We start from the raw sequence: 16,114 nt of genomic DNA, 5'->3' as shown, positions 1-16,114 counted from the left end.
AGGTCAATTTTCCTACTTGCTGCAGTCAGCCTCTTCCCTGCCACACAGGCTCACTTTTTGTGCTAGCAAACACAGTTGGGGAGGGGGAGCAGCAGCGTGTGGACAGTGCTGCCAACTGCAGCAAGCAACCTGTTCTGACCACTGAAGGACCTCTTCTGGCTGGCAGAGCTTAGGGATCCCCACCAGCTATAACAAAGATGCCAGAATTTTGGGTGGACCTGGGACAGTTTGGTTACCTTTCTAACAGATAAAATGAGGATAATATTTTATACTAGTAAAAAAAGGCCCGTTTCAGGCAAAGGAAACGGGCGCTAGCAAGGTTTTCCAACCCCCCCCCTCCCCCAGTTCCAGACCCCTCCATCACCCCCCCCCAGGTGCAGACCCCCCCCATCAGTCCCCCCTCCAGTTTCAGACCCCCCACACCCATTTCCAGACCCCCACACTCCCCCCGCCAGTTCCAGACCCCCCCAGCATCAGACCCCCAGTTCCAGACCACACTCCCCCCCCCAGTTGCAGACCCCCTCCCTCCTTCAATCCGAATTACAGACCCCCCCTCCGTGATCCAGACCCCTCCCTCCCGCTGTCCAAGTTCGAGATCCCACCTCCATGGCTTCCTCTCTCCGATTTTTAGACCCCCCTCCCTCGCAGTTCCTGACCCATGGACCCCCCTGTCGCGAGCGTCGGGAGCCCCCGTTCCCTCCGCCAAACCACCCCAGCCGCTCTGGCGTACCTGTGCTGGCGGGAGACCCCAACCCCCTGCCAGCCGAAGTCTCCCCTTCTCGGCGGCGCGCGATGGAGGAAAACGCAGTGAAGTTGGACTCAGTTTGTGATCGTGCGTCTGACGTCAGACGCACGCACACACAGAGTCCAACTTGATTGGTTTTCTGCGTAATGCGTCGTGATGTCAGAGGGCTTCGGAGACCCAAGTTACGGACACCAGGCAGCCAGGTTTCGAACGTTGGGGGTGAGAAATATTATATAAGATATATCTCATGAGGGTTTTGGTTAAGGTATAAGCTAAGTTAGATTTTTCATTAGGGTTTTTAATTACATACAATCAACTAAACAAACCACATCTGAAAGAGGCAGAAAAACATGTATTGTTTGTTATCTACCGTGTGAAAAGAATTTGTGCTTGGGCTAAGCTCATCCACCAATGTAAACTTTTAATATTTAGAAATCAGAAGGAAAACAATGTCCCTGGCTCAGACAGAAAGAGGCTTATAAATAATTATGGCACTTCCCTGATCACAATCAGACCTTCCCACAGAAATTAGTTCCAAAATACTGGCTTGCACTATACGTAGTGGCTTTATACCAGAATAGCTGAGGTGCTATGTAAATTGTCCAATTTTGTAAACATTTCCAAAGTAGAATCGCATAAATGTCATAGGCTAGGCAATACCAGACCCAGGGTGTTAGTCTCCTAGAAGTGATGCATCTCAGTTGTGTACGGCTCAGATAAATTCTGATGGTATTGAAAGGGTCAAGTCAAGCCTCCATATGACTAACAGGAAGAAAATAAAAGAACTGTGTAAGCTATATGTATGAATTTACGTTACTGGTACTGCAAATCCAGAGCAGAACATGGTCCGTCACTTGTATACTTAGTATGTGGTCTTTCTCTGTACTAGTCAGATGTTAGTCACAGTGTACTTTGGGCTAATTCTGATAAAGAAATTTCAGGGCAAACTTGTGTTTCCACTCAAATTTGTTGTATTTGCTTTCTGTATGAATTTTTTTTCTACACCCTTACCTGGGAAAACCTGAATGGTTACATTTCATACTTCTGCCTGATGGTACTGGAGTTTCTTTTATCACTGGGCTAATTTTCTGAAGGACGGACTATGCCTGCCAGTGGAAGCTGCACTTTTGGCAGTGGGATATGCAATGGGAATCTGTTCATTATCTCCTGCACCTCCTTCCCAATTGACTGAGGCCAGTCTTTCAGCTCCTGTTGCATATTTTGGACTCCTCGGATAACTGTGTCCTGTCGAGCCCTGAGTTCCACTAGGAGCTTCTGATTCTGTTGTATTTGCTGCAGTCCTGGCCAATCAGATTTCAACAGACAAAGTGGAATCCTTCGAACTTGTAATCTTTGGCCTTGCATATGCTGGTCAAATTCTTCTCGGGATAGACTGAGTGCTGAGGCATCCAACTTTTCAATGAAAGCAACAGCGCAACACTGGAAAGAATGCAGAACACATGCTATCATTACCGCATACAAATGAACAGACAAACAAAAAAAAAAAATCTGTAAGTACTGATTTTACCTATGCATTCCCAGGAATTTAAGAGGCTGACATTTTTTTTTTTTTTTTTTAGAGACGGGAGAGAAATGATTTGTAGTAGCAAAGAGAAAGAAGGAAAGAACAAGTAACAGGAAACAATGAAAAGAGACAAATCCAAAGAGGAAAAACAAATTCCTTATTCACCTGACCAGTCCTGAACCAGAGTGGAGAACCATGACTTGTGAGCCCTGAGCTCTGCCCTATATGTAACTGTCTTTGGGAAAACATCACACTAGTGACGTTAGTCACGTTTTCCAAGAGAAAGTCACATCACCAAACAGCATTTGCTCCTCTGTATTTCTCTGTCTTCAGCAGCTGGCTTTGAACTGGTGTGGTAAGGTTCCTGGCCCCAATTAGACAACCGAGTACCCAGTTCAGCTGCTTCAGTCAGAAGTGGAATCTAAAATCCAGATAAGAGCATCATCTTTTGAGAATACCTTTGCTTCTTCTTGTTTGGAGGAGCTGAGGATTGATTCCCCCTGCCACCCTCTTTGAATATCAGGTTAAAAAAGGGGGAGCACTGAAAAGGGAGAGTTCAGAAGAGTGGGAGCCATATACCAGAGATCTTTGGCTCCCTTTTGGAGGGAGGCTTTGCATGGTAAGGGGAGCATTTCCCTTTGGCTGGTTGTTCACATTGGAAGCAGGATGGGTGAGTTCTAACATGATTCTCAGAACTGCCAAGTGCTACTTCAGCTACACCAGCTGCCAGAGAAATTTGTGGCAGCAGGCTGAGTGGCATGTGTGCGGTAGGTAAACACATATGGAGCTATCTGTGCCAGCTGTAGCAACTGTGCTTATTCCCTCTCACAGCTGTCTAAAAAGTGTGTGAACAGCCATTTTTGCTCCTGCTTTTGGGCACTCATTTTTCTGCCACCCTTTCAGCTGAGGCTTTAGCACGAGACTACATGCAGGTTATAAGCTCCACGGCAGGAACCACTAAGTTGGTTCAGTGAGATCATGTACAGATGTGACAGTTCAGAGACTGCTACTAGACCATTGGTGAGCACACTCTCAGTTACAAGTGCCATCTTCCATTTGGTTGAACCAGCAAAATCTTTGCAAAAGTGTGGACTTGGAGTCTTGAGAACCCCAGTTGGATAATGACAGATGCCAGTCTGAATGGTAGGGAGGGGGACACACTGTCAGGGCCAGGTAGTGCAAGGGAAACGGTTGATGACTGAAGAGGTCCATCAACCAAATGGACAAGAGATGTCATTTGGGAAGGCTCTTCAGGCCTTTCAACTCCTGATCCATGACAAAGTGTTCAGAATCTTTTCCCACAATGGCAGCCTATGTCAACTGTCAGGGAGGATAGAGAAGTGTGACGGTAGCCCAAGAAGTCTCGCTCCTGCTGTGGTGGGCAGAATCCCATATTGCATCTCCTATCACAAGAGATCAGAATGTGGAAGTAGATTTCCTGTGCAGGTGTTTTCCTGGACCCAAGGGAGTGGAGCCTTTCCAAGGAGGCCTTTGTTCTGATCAAGAGTAGCTGGGGCACTCTGGTCATGGATTTAATTGTGACAAATCAGAATGCAAAAGTATATTGTTTTTTTCAGTTGCTGGAAAGCGAGGGCTTGGATGCCTTGTTTCAAGAGTGTCTTCAGTGACGGGTTCTTTGTGTTCCCTCCCTCGCCACTTCTGGGTCAAGTATTGCAAAAGAGAACTTCTCATCCAAGGTTGACCTGGTATCGCTAAACTGGCCCAGAAAAACAGGTAGTCGGTCTGCAAAATCCAGGCCCACAGAAGGGTGAACAGACTGAAGTAGTCCAACCATTGGAGGGGTAAACATTATGCCCGACTTGGCCAGTTCCAACGGAAGACCCATCTTGATTTTGTCTTATGGCCTGGCCCTTGAAAGAATACAGTTAAGGTGTCAGAGCTATACAGAACAGGTACACAAGAGATCATCTTCTCTGAGGTATACTGAGACTTTGGCAGTGGGGAGGAGTTCCTCTCACTGGTTTTCTCCATCGAAGTATGGTCTAAATGGTTTTGTGAAAGCCTTTTAGTTCTGGCTCTTGATAATGTCCAGTGGCAAAACATGATGTCACGTCAGGCCTAATAAAGTTGTTTGTGAGGATGATGAGTGACATTTGAGCACTGTATTGCTGGTTTGTAGCAGTGATCTTCCTCTCTAAAACCCCATGGTTAAGTGGGGGTTGACTTCTTCAAGCAAGTTGGCTTTTTGAGAATTATTGATTGTGAAGTGGTCAACGTGTATTGATTGGTGAACTTTGAGAGCACCAAGTACATTGCAAGCAGGCGATGATTTCTCATCTATTTTCAAATTTCTTTTTATAAACATTTTACAGTTATGACTTGCTAGATGGTGACTTTTCTACTTCCAGGGAATTGTGTTTTGAGAGTCAACTATATGAATTAAGTTCGAGAGTACCAGCGCTTGGGGGAGTGCAGTGTGAGTCACTTTTGTGGCCAGATTGTTTTAATGATCTTAGGTTATCTTGTTTAGGTTGTTTTGTAATATGTAATAAATATTTATTATTTATTTTATAGGGCTTATATCCCACAATTTCCCACCTCTGGCAGGCTCAATGTGGCAATGAATATGTATGAGAGAGATTTGTATATAATGGAAGTGACAGTCCTAATGAATATGCACGAGAGAAAATGGCATATAATGGAGCATGCTTATCTCATGCATATTGATTAGGGATATCCTGAAAACCCAACTGGTTGGCGATTCCTCAAGACAGATTTGAGAACCACTGTACTAGAGTATGGGGAATTTTGAAGCTTGATGTACAAGCAAGCATATTGGTCTCACACATTCACGGATAAAAGTGCCCACAAATGTGAAACGGCACAGGCAGTTTTACCTGCAGTGAAGGAGGGTAGTTTTGAGTGAGGTGTTACAAGATGGGTAAATGGCTTTGAAAATTGTCCTGAGCGACAAAAGCGAAATAACTTTCTTTAGCTTTATGTTAACATCTCTATATATAAAAGGCACCACCAACGTTCTATGAAGCCTCCAGCCGGAAGTGTGAAGGGGGAGAGATATCCGGTTTCCCCATGAGTGTCTGCCCCACCCTCGCTCTCTCTGTAACACAAACAGTGAAGGAAAACAGCACAGCACGAAATCGCTCTCTCTGTAACAGTGAAGGACTCAGAAGGGGGAGGGGAGTGAGACGCCCTCACTCTCTCTGTAACACAAACACAGCACAGCAGGAAACTTAACACTGAAGGACTCGACTCGGAGGGGGGGAGGGGGGAGGGGACAGACAGCACAGGGGAAGGGAGAGAGGGCAGGGACACACACACTCCCACATGAATACTCTGAAGAAAACCTTGCTAGCCCCCGTTTCATTTGCATCAGAAACGGGGCTTTTTTACTAGTTTATAAGACCACTGAAATTAATGTAAAATAATGCATTTTGGGGTGGTTTAATGTGAAGTGCTAGCAATTATTGTTGGTTATATGTGTAGGGAGTATGATTATTACATAGATTTTTCCCCTTTCTCTTTTCTAATGTCAAGTGCGGCCATGTAGAGAACCTGGGCTATGTTTCCAAGTTGTGTCATTATTTCATAAGCCTGGGGATACTGTGGAGGCAGTTGGTCACAGCCCCTTTCATTGGGAAGTAATGACATCTGGTGGCTAGACATAAGGACCATAGTTTCAAGGTCTCGGAGGTAGCCCTGGTACATGACCCCACATCAGAGAAGATTGCTTTGATGACTGGTCAAGTTGCGAAGGGGCAAAGATGTCGTAGAGGAAACAGAATAACTGTGGGTTGAAATACACAGGTGCCTATGCTGGTAGCTGTTTGTTCAGTGAGGCTGCAGGCCTATCTTGTTGACAGCCATTTTTGAATTTGACAGAAATACCAAGGAGGAAGTACTGAATGGTGCTCTACATACAGCTCACAAGTCTGTTCTCTGTCTCCATCTGCTGGTTGACAGGCATAAGCCAATGGTTCTGGACTGGTCGAGTAAGAACAGACAAGACCAGATTTTTCTAAGGCAAAGCATTACCATGGCATAAAGCACAGGGAAATTATTTTGGCAATGTTCCTGTTGCAAGTGTCAAGACTTTTCTTTGGAGATTTTGTTTTAGTACATCAATGATACAGACTGTTCTAAGTGCTGTAGCCTATAATGAAAACATTTTATCCACATTTTTCAGACTTTACATTTCTAACTATAACCGTCACATCATTTTGTTTCTGCAATATTTTTATTTTTTGTTACATTTGTACCCCGCACTTTCCCACTCATGGCAGGCTCAACGCGGCAGGCAATGGAGGGTTAAGTGACTTGCCCAGAGTCACAAGGAGCTGCCTGTGCCGGGAATTGAACTCAGTTCCTCAGTTCCCCAGGAACAAAGTCCACCACCCTAACCACTAGGCCACTCCTCTAAAAATTCTCTAAAAATCAGGGAAACAAAGCAGAGTTTTAATTCTTATGCCCACCCCCAAAAAAAGGGGAGAAAATCGGCATAGACAGACAGATGTGTTCCTCACCAGATTGGTGAAGCAGTAGCCAGCCTCCCCCGTCATTAGCCTTTTAGGATAACAAAAGCGGGTGATGTACTGCAGATTGGACTGGAGCCGCGGAGGATTAGCCTTCAGCACAGCATATATTAAGGACGAGAGGAAGTCATCGGCAGTGGCTGGTTCTTGAGTTGAGCCCTGGATAGCCTTGAATAAGAAATTGCTGCCTTTGGTGACACAGGAAAGCTTATCTTGCGGGGCTCGCTTAGAATCCATCTCAATCATTGCTAGATAACAAAACATTGAGGTTTGTGACTGGTGTGAAGAACTGTACAGTAAGAATATATCTAATAGATGTTACTAAGAGAGACAATTGCTTTAGTGAAACAAAATGCAGGAGCAACAGTTTCAAAGGATATGAATTGCTATGGCCTAAACACAAACTCTTTAATCATCTCCAATGCTTCCAAGGTGCCTGTATTAATACATTTGTAATCATCATAACAATAAAAAGTAAAGAAGTGCCTCAATCAAGCAGGATGTTTTCCAAAGACCCAGATAGTTGCTTTATCTTCTAGTAAACACATTTTACCAGGGGAGTGCATATCCAGTACATGACAATGTCGCTGTGACAGCCCAGTACCAGAAACGTTCTTCTGTAGCTGAAAAACCCACCCATGTTTTATTTTGTTTGATTTCTATTGCAACTACATTCAAAGCAGTTTACATATATTCAGGTACTTATTTTGTACCAGGGGCAATGGAGGGTTAAGTGACTTGCCCAGAGTCACAAGGAGCTGCAGTGGGAATCGAACCCAGTTTCCCCAGGATCAAAGTCCACTGCACTAACCACTAGGCTACTCCTCCACTCATTCCACCAATAAGAGCCAACCTCATCAGTGATGTCACAATGGCTTGATTGCCCTATACTTGGCTCACTTCTGATATTGTGATGTCATAAGGGAAAGGAGGAAAGGGAAATGGGACTTGATCTACTGCCTTTCTGAGGTTTTTGCAACTACATTCAAAGCGGTTTACATCTATTCAGGTACTTATTTTGTACCAGGGGCAATGTAGGGTTAAGTGACTTGCCCAGAGTCACAAGGAGCTGCAGTGGGAATTGAACTCAGTTCTTGAGGATCAAAGTCCACTGCACTAACCACTAGGCTACTCCTCCACTCATTCCACCAATAAGAGCCAACCTCATCAGTGATGTCACAATGGCTTGATTGCCCAATACTTGGCTCACTTCTGATATTGTGATGTCATAAGGGAAAGGGAAATGGGACTTGATATACCACCTTTCTGAGGTTTTTGCAACTACATTCAAAGCGGTTTTACATATATTCAGGTACTTATTTTGTAGCAGGGGCAATGGAGGGTTAAGTGACTTGCCCAGAGTCACAAGGAGCTGCAGTAGGAATTGAACCCAGTTCCCCAGGATCAAAGTCCGCTGCACTAACCACTAGGCTACTCCACCTGCGCCTGCATTGGGCCAGCAGTAGCTTCAGATTGGCGCGCAATAAGCCTGCGATGGGCTTACTGCCGCTTAGTAAAAGGGTCCCTTTATCTTTCTGTGAGAGCTCAACCCTGCTGGAGAGTCTGGATACTGTTGGATTAATAAAAGGATTGTTTATATTTTTCATAAAGCTCTTTGGAGTCTCTTAGTGACTCAATCTCAAAGTAAGTATTAAGCTCTATACATTTTTTGCTTTCGCACAACATACTTACCAACATGCCATACTGGTATACCAACTCAGAGCGAAAGCTAAATGTTCAGTCCCTGCTTTCACTAAACATTATTGTCCAGGCTCATGTGGACAGTGTGCGTGGCCAATCAGTATGCCAAAATCCCTACAAGCCCTGCAAGCTTACACTGCCCAGGTAGTAAACCTTACCAGATTCTTTAAAAGGTAATTCTCAGCTCAACAATTGCCATTTAGTATACATAAGTTTTAAGTTTAATCAAGGTCTGATACACCACCCTTTCTTTGGGAAGGTCAGAGCGGTGTATAGTTTTAAAATCAACAATTTAATAGAGATAGAAAGGAATTCAATTAATGACAGGAAAGAGCTCAATCAACAAAAAGAGTAGGGAAGCATTTACACACTAATTATAATAGAGTTCATAGAAACCCACAACTTCTTGTGTTTTGTGGATCGTGCTGTAAAAGGAGAAATTAAGGCTTACCTGCTAATTTTCTTTCCTTTAGGCCCTCAAGACCAGTCCAGTCTCCCATCTGCTGGTAGGTGAGCATTACCCACGGAACACTGCTGGACTGGTCTGAAGGGCTGACAAGGAAACAGGAATCAGGACATGGTTAGGGTAAAACGTTAAAAGGTAAGTGAAAAAAAAATAAGTTTTGAGTGACACTTAAAAACCGATAAAAGAGGTCTCTGCGCTAATATCTGGGGGCAAGCTGTCCCAGAGGTATGGTGCCAAGAAGTAAAATGCTGTCTTTCTGGTAGTTTCGTAATGAACCTACCTGGGAGGGGGTAGAACTAGTCGATGGGAGCCAAGGGAACGGAGGGCATAGGGATGATTAGGGAAGAAAGGTATAAGGGTTTGCCTGTATGGAAACCTTGTGTGTGAGGATGACTACCTTATAATTGTGACCTGAATTTTACAGGGAGCCAGTGAAGCTACACAAGCAGTGGAGTAATGTTTTCTGATCTCTTGGTATTGAAAAGTAATCTAGCAGCTGTTTTTTTGCAGGGTTTGTAAACAACATAACTGACTATGGGGAAGACCATTATAAATTAAATTACAGTAATCTAACCTTGATATGACAAAGTGTGTAATAATGTATGAAGAGAAGAGAAATCCAAATAGTGGCACAGCCAAAAAAAACAGATTTAACCATTTGGGAAACTTGCTTATTGAAAGAAAAGCTACTCTCGATAATCATACCTAAGTAACGAAAAGAGTCCACCGGTGGGACAGGAAGATCAAATAAAAAGGATACTAACAAAGGTGTTTGCATTCTCTCTGATGTATATGGAGAAAGAACCAAAATAAGAGGGACACCAAAAAACAAACTTTTTTTTCTCACAAGAATAATCTATATAATAATTTGTACCTCAACGTTCTATGGCTGGCTGGGTTCGTAACATCCTGACGTCAGCAAGCCTCCAGCGTTCCCTCTTACTGTCCCGCCCTCGCGTAAAGACGAAATGACATCAGTGGAGGGCAGAACAGTGAGAGGGAAGGGAACGCTGGAGGCGAGCTGACGTCAGGATGTTACGAATGGATGGGAGGGCAGGGTACAGGACAATCGCTGGACATGGAGGGAGGACAGAATCGCAGGACGGGGGGGGAGGGCAGAGGAGAATCGCGGCACACGGATTGGAGGGCAGGGTGGAGAATTGTTGGACATGGAGGTGATGGGAGGCAAAGGGAGAATCGCGGGACACGGAAGGGAGGGCAGGGGAGAATCGCTGGACATGGAAGGGAGGCCAGAATCCTGGGATATGGAGGGCAGGGCAAAGGAGAATCGCTGGACATGGAAGGGAGGCCAGAATGCTGGGATACGGAGGGGAGGGCAGGGCAAAGGAGAATCGCTGGACATGGAAGGGAGGCCAGAATCCTGGGATACGGAGGGGAGGGCTGGGCAGAGGAGAATTGCTGGACATGAAGGGGAGAATCACGGCACACGGAGGGGAGGTCAGAATCACGGGACATGGAGAGGAGGGCAGGGGAGAGAGGAGAAATCGCTTAGACAAGAGCCTTCCTAGGGCCCGTTTCATTTTTGAAGAAACGGGCTTGGTTGCACTAGTCACTAAATAAAAAGGAAAAGGTATTTAGGTGGCTTGCAAACTAAACAAACAAACTAACTTAAAAAAAAAAAGCCCTATATGTATCAATTACATAAAGTAATAAAGCATACTCAAAATATCAACCAATATACAAAAATATATGCGAGAAGCGGAATCTAGTAGAAAAATACAGCCACTCATTCCCACCCCCTTACCCCAGTAACTGTGATATGAACCGAACAGAAAGGGGAGGCTAGTTGCTGGCACATGAGCACCTGCCTACATTTGAGAAAGTTTTTCACTAGATTCCTTCAGCTAAAGCAGAACATGTCCTGGTGATGAGGCATCCTGCTGATGTCACAATTTAGGGGTCCTTTTACCAAACAGCGGTAAAAGGTGGTCCACAGTGGCGTCAGCGCACGGGATTACCACACGCTAAGGCCACCTTTTACTGTCGTGGGTAAAAGGTAATTTTCTTTAAAGGGTCAGTAAATGGCCATGCACTAACGAAACACATTGGCGAACATCCATTTGCTTTGGGAGCCCTTACCGCCTCCAGGCACAACCCTGGCGCTACAAAATTAAAAAAAAAAAAAAATTCCTAGCACCAGAAAGAGCACATGCAGGAAAGCGGAACTACCACTGGGATCCTGAGCGATCCTGGTGGTAGGGCCGATTTTCCTTGTGCAAACCTGGCGGTAGCTCTTCTACCAGACAGTAAAAGGGTCTCTTTGTGTGCCATGTCCCTGCTGTCTGTAGAGAACCTCCTTTGCAGGTAAGCAACTTTGCCATCAGTATAAGAATAAGTGGTAATGTTGGACCTAAAAGAAACTACCTAACGTTAGTGGAAAAGCTGGTGGAAGTAACCTATTTCTTTGTACCTTACACAGTGGTTTGTTTACTAAGGCACGCTATAGGTGCGTTAGCAATTTTAACACGCATTAAACGCTAATGTTCTCATAGGAACATATTGGCGTGTTAACGTTTAACGCGCCTTAACTTTAAAGGCGCCTTAAAAACGCTAACACGCCTTGGTAAACATACCCCTTAGTATTAAAACAGAAGATGTTCTCTATCAATTGTTTAAGACAGCCTGGGTTGAGAATCTGAACAGAACCTCGACACCGAAAAAGCACAAAATTCTGGAACATAAACGTCAACTTTCAGCAATTCACTGGACTTGGAAAGGCAGGTGGTTATGTGGGATGATAAATTTACAAAAGGATGAATAAACTCACCAACCTGTAACTGCAAAAAAGATATCATCTCTGACCTCCGCTTTCCCTTCATTAATTGGAGCATGCAGCATCTCAGGAGTTACCCAATGTAAGGAGCTGAACACAAACAAGTTATTAATTACCACAGACCCCCACAACTCAGCATCCATGTCCTCCACTGGTCTGAGATAAAATGCAAACATCCCCAGGCACATGGGTTAGGGCTTTTGCCAAAACTGATGCCCTGGGAATAATGTTAGTGTAGTTTAACAAAAAATGCTACTCGTACAGCAGAAAGCGGCTGACTGCAGTATCCCCACCTCCTTTCTTACCGTATGTGTCTCTGTATCGATAGATCCTTTTGCTCATCTTGCGAGTTATCTGGGCAGAAGACAGACTTATACAGTTGTGTCATAACCATCTTTTCGATATTATCCATCATGCGGTCACTCTCCTCGGTAGGGTAATCTACGAAGCACAAAGCTGGTTTCATAGGCATATTCTCCTCCTATGCATGCCTTAATACCACACTGGAAACTCTTGCCAAAGTAATGATTACAAGGGAATACATTGAGGGAACAGGTTGTGATCGTACTAGTCACGTATGCTGTGGGGTCTAATCAACGAGCAGCTCAACACCTTTCTCTCCACTGGACTCTAAAGAAATACTAGTTGAATCCAGTTGGAATCAGAGTTCACAATGGTCTCTCAGTTACAGAAAAGGCCAAGGCCTGGTAACCCCTTGAAGCTAGGTTTGCTAAGTGATCCTTATGTCCCATAAACAATGTAACTTCCTATTGTGGCTGCCTCTTCCAAAGGCAATACAACTTTCAACTGAAAGAGTAGCCCTTCCCACTAAGTAAGGGAGATGGGGAGGAAGGGAGGGAGGGACTCGGGGCACCCGAGTATAACACCCCAGAGGCTGGAAAAGAAAGAAAAGAAATCCCTAGCTGCCAAGCCTCTAACAGAGATTCCCCAGGCACAGAAAAAGAAGCATTATTTATTTTTATTACAGTTGTACCCCGCGCTTTCCCACTCATGGCAGGCTCAATGCGGCTTACATGGGGACAATGGAGGGTTAAGTGACTTGTCCAGAGTCACAAGGAGCTGCCTGTGCCTGAAGTGGGAATCGAAGTCAGTTCCTCAGTTCCCCAGGACCAAAGTCCACCACCCTAACCACTAGGCCACTCCTCCTATTTGAGATTCTACATGGAATGTAGAATGTTGCTATTCCACTAGCAACATTCCATGCAGAAGTCGGCCCTTGCAGATCACCAATGTGGCCGCGCAGGCTTCTGCTTCTGTACGTGTAGGACGTCAGACTCACAGAAACAGAAGCCTGCGTAGCCTTCTACATGGAATGTTGCTAGTGGAATAGCAACATTCCATGTAGAATCTCCAATAGAATCTATTTTATTTTTGTTACATTTGTACCCTGTGCTTTCCCACTCATGGCAGGCTCAATGCGGCTTACATGGGGCAACGGAGGGTTAAGTGACTTGCCCAGAGTCATAAGGAGCTGCCTGTGCCTGAAGTGGGAATCGAACTCAGTTCCTCAGGATCAAAGTCCACCACCAGTATTGTTCTTATTATTAACCTCTAAAAGGGAAAGAGAGAGAGACTAATGGACTCACCTGCCTGCTGGAGACTGAGAAAATACTGAGGCTAGGGTCACATGACCAGGGCTCTTACTGGCTCTCTAGAGTCACAGTTTTTTTCTCAGTCTCCACCTGCTGGAAGGCGAGAACAACCCATCAGTCCAATCCTGGTCCAGTCCGGAGGGACGCTAAGGAATTGACTAATGGGGGTGGTTTCTTACACGTTCGCTCCCTCTACTTGCACTTCCCCCTCCTATCCCCTTCACTGTGCAGTTCTGCAGGATCCATTCCTTCTGCACAGGATTCCTTTATGCATATCCCACGCATGTTTGAATTCCGTTACCGTTTTCATCTCCACCACCTCCCGCGGGAGGGCATTCCAAGCATCCACCACCCTCTCTGTGAAAAAATACTTCCTGACATCTTTCCTGAGGCTGCCCCCCTTCAACCTCATTTCATGTCCTCTCGTTCTACCTACATAGAGGGATTTATGAATATTTGTCTACTTTAACCATTCCATATACCACCTTTCATTCCCCTTGGTGGTCACAAGTATTGTCCTTCCCCCCTCCTAGATGAGCTCACCTTGAATCCACCAGACATTCTGCTTTTCCCTTGGTCTTAAGCCCTGCAATGATCTTCCACCTCCTATTCGTTCTCTTTTTAAAAAAATGTAAAATTCTCCTCAAGATTCACTTCTTTTGCGTGACTTTCTCTATATCTGCATCTTACTAATAGCTTCCAGTTACACTGCCTGCCGACCCCCTACAGGCTGTGTGTTTTTAATGGATCTTTCTTTGAGCTGTGGTATGATAGTGTTTGTTAAATTTATTTGGTGTTCCTTTCTGGTTCTGAATTTTTATTTTTAGTACTGCAAACCACCTAAACCTGTATGCCAGATTAGGTGGTACAGCAAATTCCAAATAAACATGCATAAAGCCTGAAGCATAAGCCTGAACTGGATAAAACCTAAGTCTCTATACTCGATTACCAAGGTCTACTCTACCACGAATGAACTTTAACGTAATACCACTTTATCTCTTAGTCCGAATATGAACTCTTTATACTTGACTGTTTAATCTACTATGTCAATCATTATCTTTATTGTAATACCACTTGTCTCTCTCACTCCGGAAATGGCGATCGCCATGACGGAACAATGTAAGCCACATTGAGCCTGCAAATAGGTGGGGAAATGTAGGATACAAATGCAACAAATATATAAGTAAGATGCTGATGGAGAAAGACCCTGTTAAACCTGGATAGGGGAAGGAACTCATCCACTGGTAGCCAGAGAATAATGCTAACCCAGCACCAGCTATCACATCAGGTAAAGGTAGCAGAGCAACATTGAGCCAAGCCCAAGGCTAGACACAGAGGTATGCGAGAGGCAGAAAGTGAAAAAAACCCCAAACAGTATTTCAAATTCATATCAAACATATAAACGGCGAGTGACCGTACTCACTCGCAAATGCGCAGTAGAGACTTCCCTCTCTGCCCCGCCCCCGCTTCAATACGGGGGCGGGACAGAGAGGGAAGTCTCTACTGGTATGCTGCAGACGTCGGAACCGCTCCCCCTCCCCCGGAGTTGCCACCGCCCCTCCACCCGGCCCGAGCAGCACTGTAAACTTACATCAGCACGCAGCAGCAGGCCCATCAGCAAAGCTGCCGTCGGGCTTCCTTCTCTGCCTTTGTCCCGCCCTCGCCGACGTTACGTCACACGAGGGCGGGACACAGGCAGAGAAGGAAGCCCGCCCCGACGGCAGCTTTGCTGATGTAAGTTTACAGTGCTGCTCAGGCTGGGTGGAGGGGTGGCGGCGACTCCGGGGGGGGGGGGGGGGGCGGGGGGCTCGGAACCCCCCCCCCCCCATTCCAAAAGTAGCCCGTTTTCACGGGCTCAACGGCTAGTTTAAGAGAAACTGCAAATTATACTGTCACTCTAGACAGCAGACAAAACTCACTCTGAAAATGTGATGTCATGCTTTGGTAGAAATCCTGAACCAGATCAGACTGCTCCTGTACAGGTATACCCTGCAGACAAGAGTCAAAAGGATTAAACAGAACTCATCCTAGTATATCTCTTCTGTCTTATTTATTTGGATTTACCGCCTTTTTGAAGGAATTCACTCAAGGCAGTGTACAGTAAGAATAGAACATGAGCAATAGGCAATTACAGCAGTAAAAATATTCAAAAACAATACAGAAGTATGGCATAGTATACTACTTACAAAGTCAACACAATACATAATAGAACATTAAGGTGACTGATTTAGAGAAAGTTGCACATGAGGCCAGAGAGATGGTTAAATATTATCTTAGCTAGGGTAGGAGTGGATAAACATGTCCTGCTGCAGTATGTGCAGCCTGAGTCAATCCTTGTGTGTGTGAGTGAGACTAACAAGTTAGTTACTTCTTCCATTAAAGGCCTGGTTGAAGAGCCAAGCTTTCACCTGTTTCCTGAAGTAGAGATAGTCTTGTGTTAAGCGGAGCCTTTCAGGCAGTGTATTCCAGAGTGTGGGGGCTACTCCGGAGAAGGCACCCAAGGCACAAAAATAATCCCTTCTCCTACCATCTATATAACATGCAGAGATGTATATGCCTTACTTCTAGCACGCCATGGTGCAGCCTTTATACAGGGGCTAGGATATAGATGCTCAAATGTACACACAGAATATAAAAAGACATGAGACAAGCTCTTTCCCAGCATGCTCTGCTGTGGTATGTAAAATACAGACTCCAAACTTACTACAAATTAGCACTAAATTTACTGGTCTAGTGAAACAGAAAACCCCTTCCCCTCC

At 45.0% G+C, this 16,114-nt stretch overlaps 1 protein-coding gene across 1 annotated transcript in view; it reads right to left on the bottom strand.

Moving 5' to 3' along the window:
- Positions 1-1,103: 1,103 nt before the first annotated feature.
- Positions 1,104-16,114, bottom strand: part of LOC115459304 (rab5 GDP/GTP exchange factor-like) — a 31,357-nt gene continuing 16,346 nt past the window's right edge. The window contains exons 5-9 of the mRNA XM_030189149.1: positions 15,275-15,344; positions 12,048-12,183; positions 11,741-11,832; positions 6,773-7,029; positions 1,104-2,185 (exon numbers count right to left, since the gene is read on the bottom strand). Coding sequence (XP_030045009.1) covers positions 1,826-2,185; positions 6,773-7,029; positions 11,741-11,832; positions 12,048-12,183; positions 15,275-15,344 — 915 coding nt within the window. The 3' untranslated portion in view covers positions 1,104-1,825. The remainder of the gene's footprint in view (positions 2,186-6,772; positions 7,030-11,740; positions 11,833-12,047; positions 12,184-15,274; positions 15,345-16,114) is intronic.

The sequence above is a fragment of the Microcaecilia unicolor genome, unplaced genomic scaffold, assembly GCF_901765095.1.
Source record: "Microcaecilia unicolor unplaced genomic scaffold, aMicUni1.1, whole genome shotgun sequence".
Taxonomy (NCBI): domain Eukaryota; kingdom Metazoa; phylum Chordata; class Amphibia; order Gymnophiona; family Siphonopidae; genus Microcaecilia; species Microcaecilia unicolor.
The sequence above is the reverse complement of the archived record's forward strand: the minus strand, read 5'-3'. Positions and strand labels throughout refer to the sequence as shown.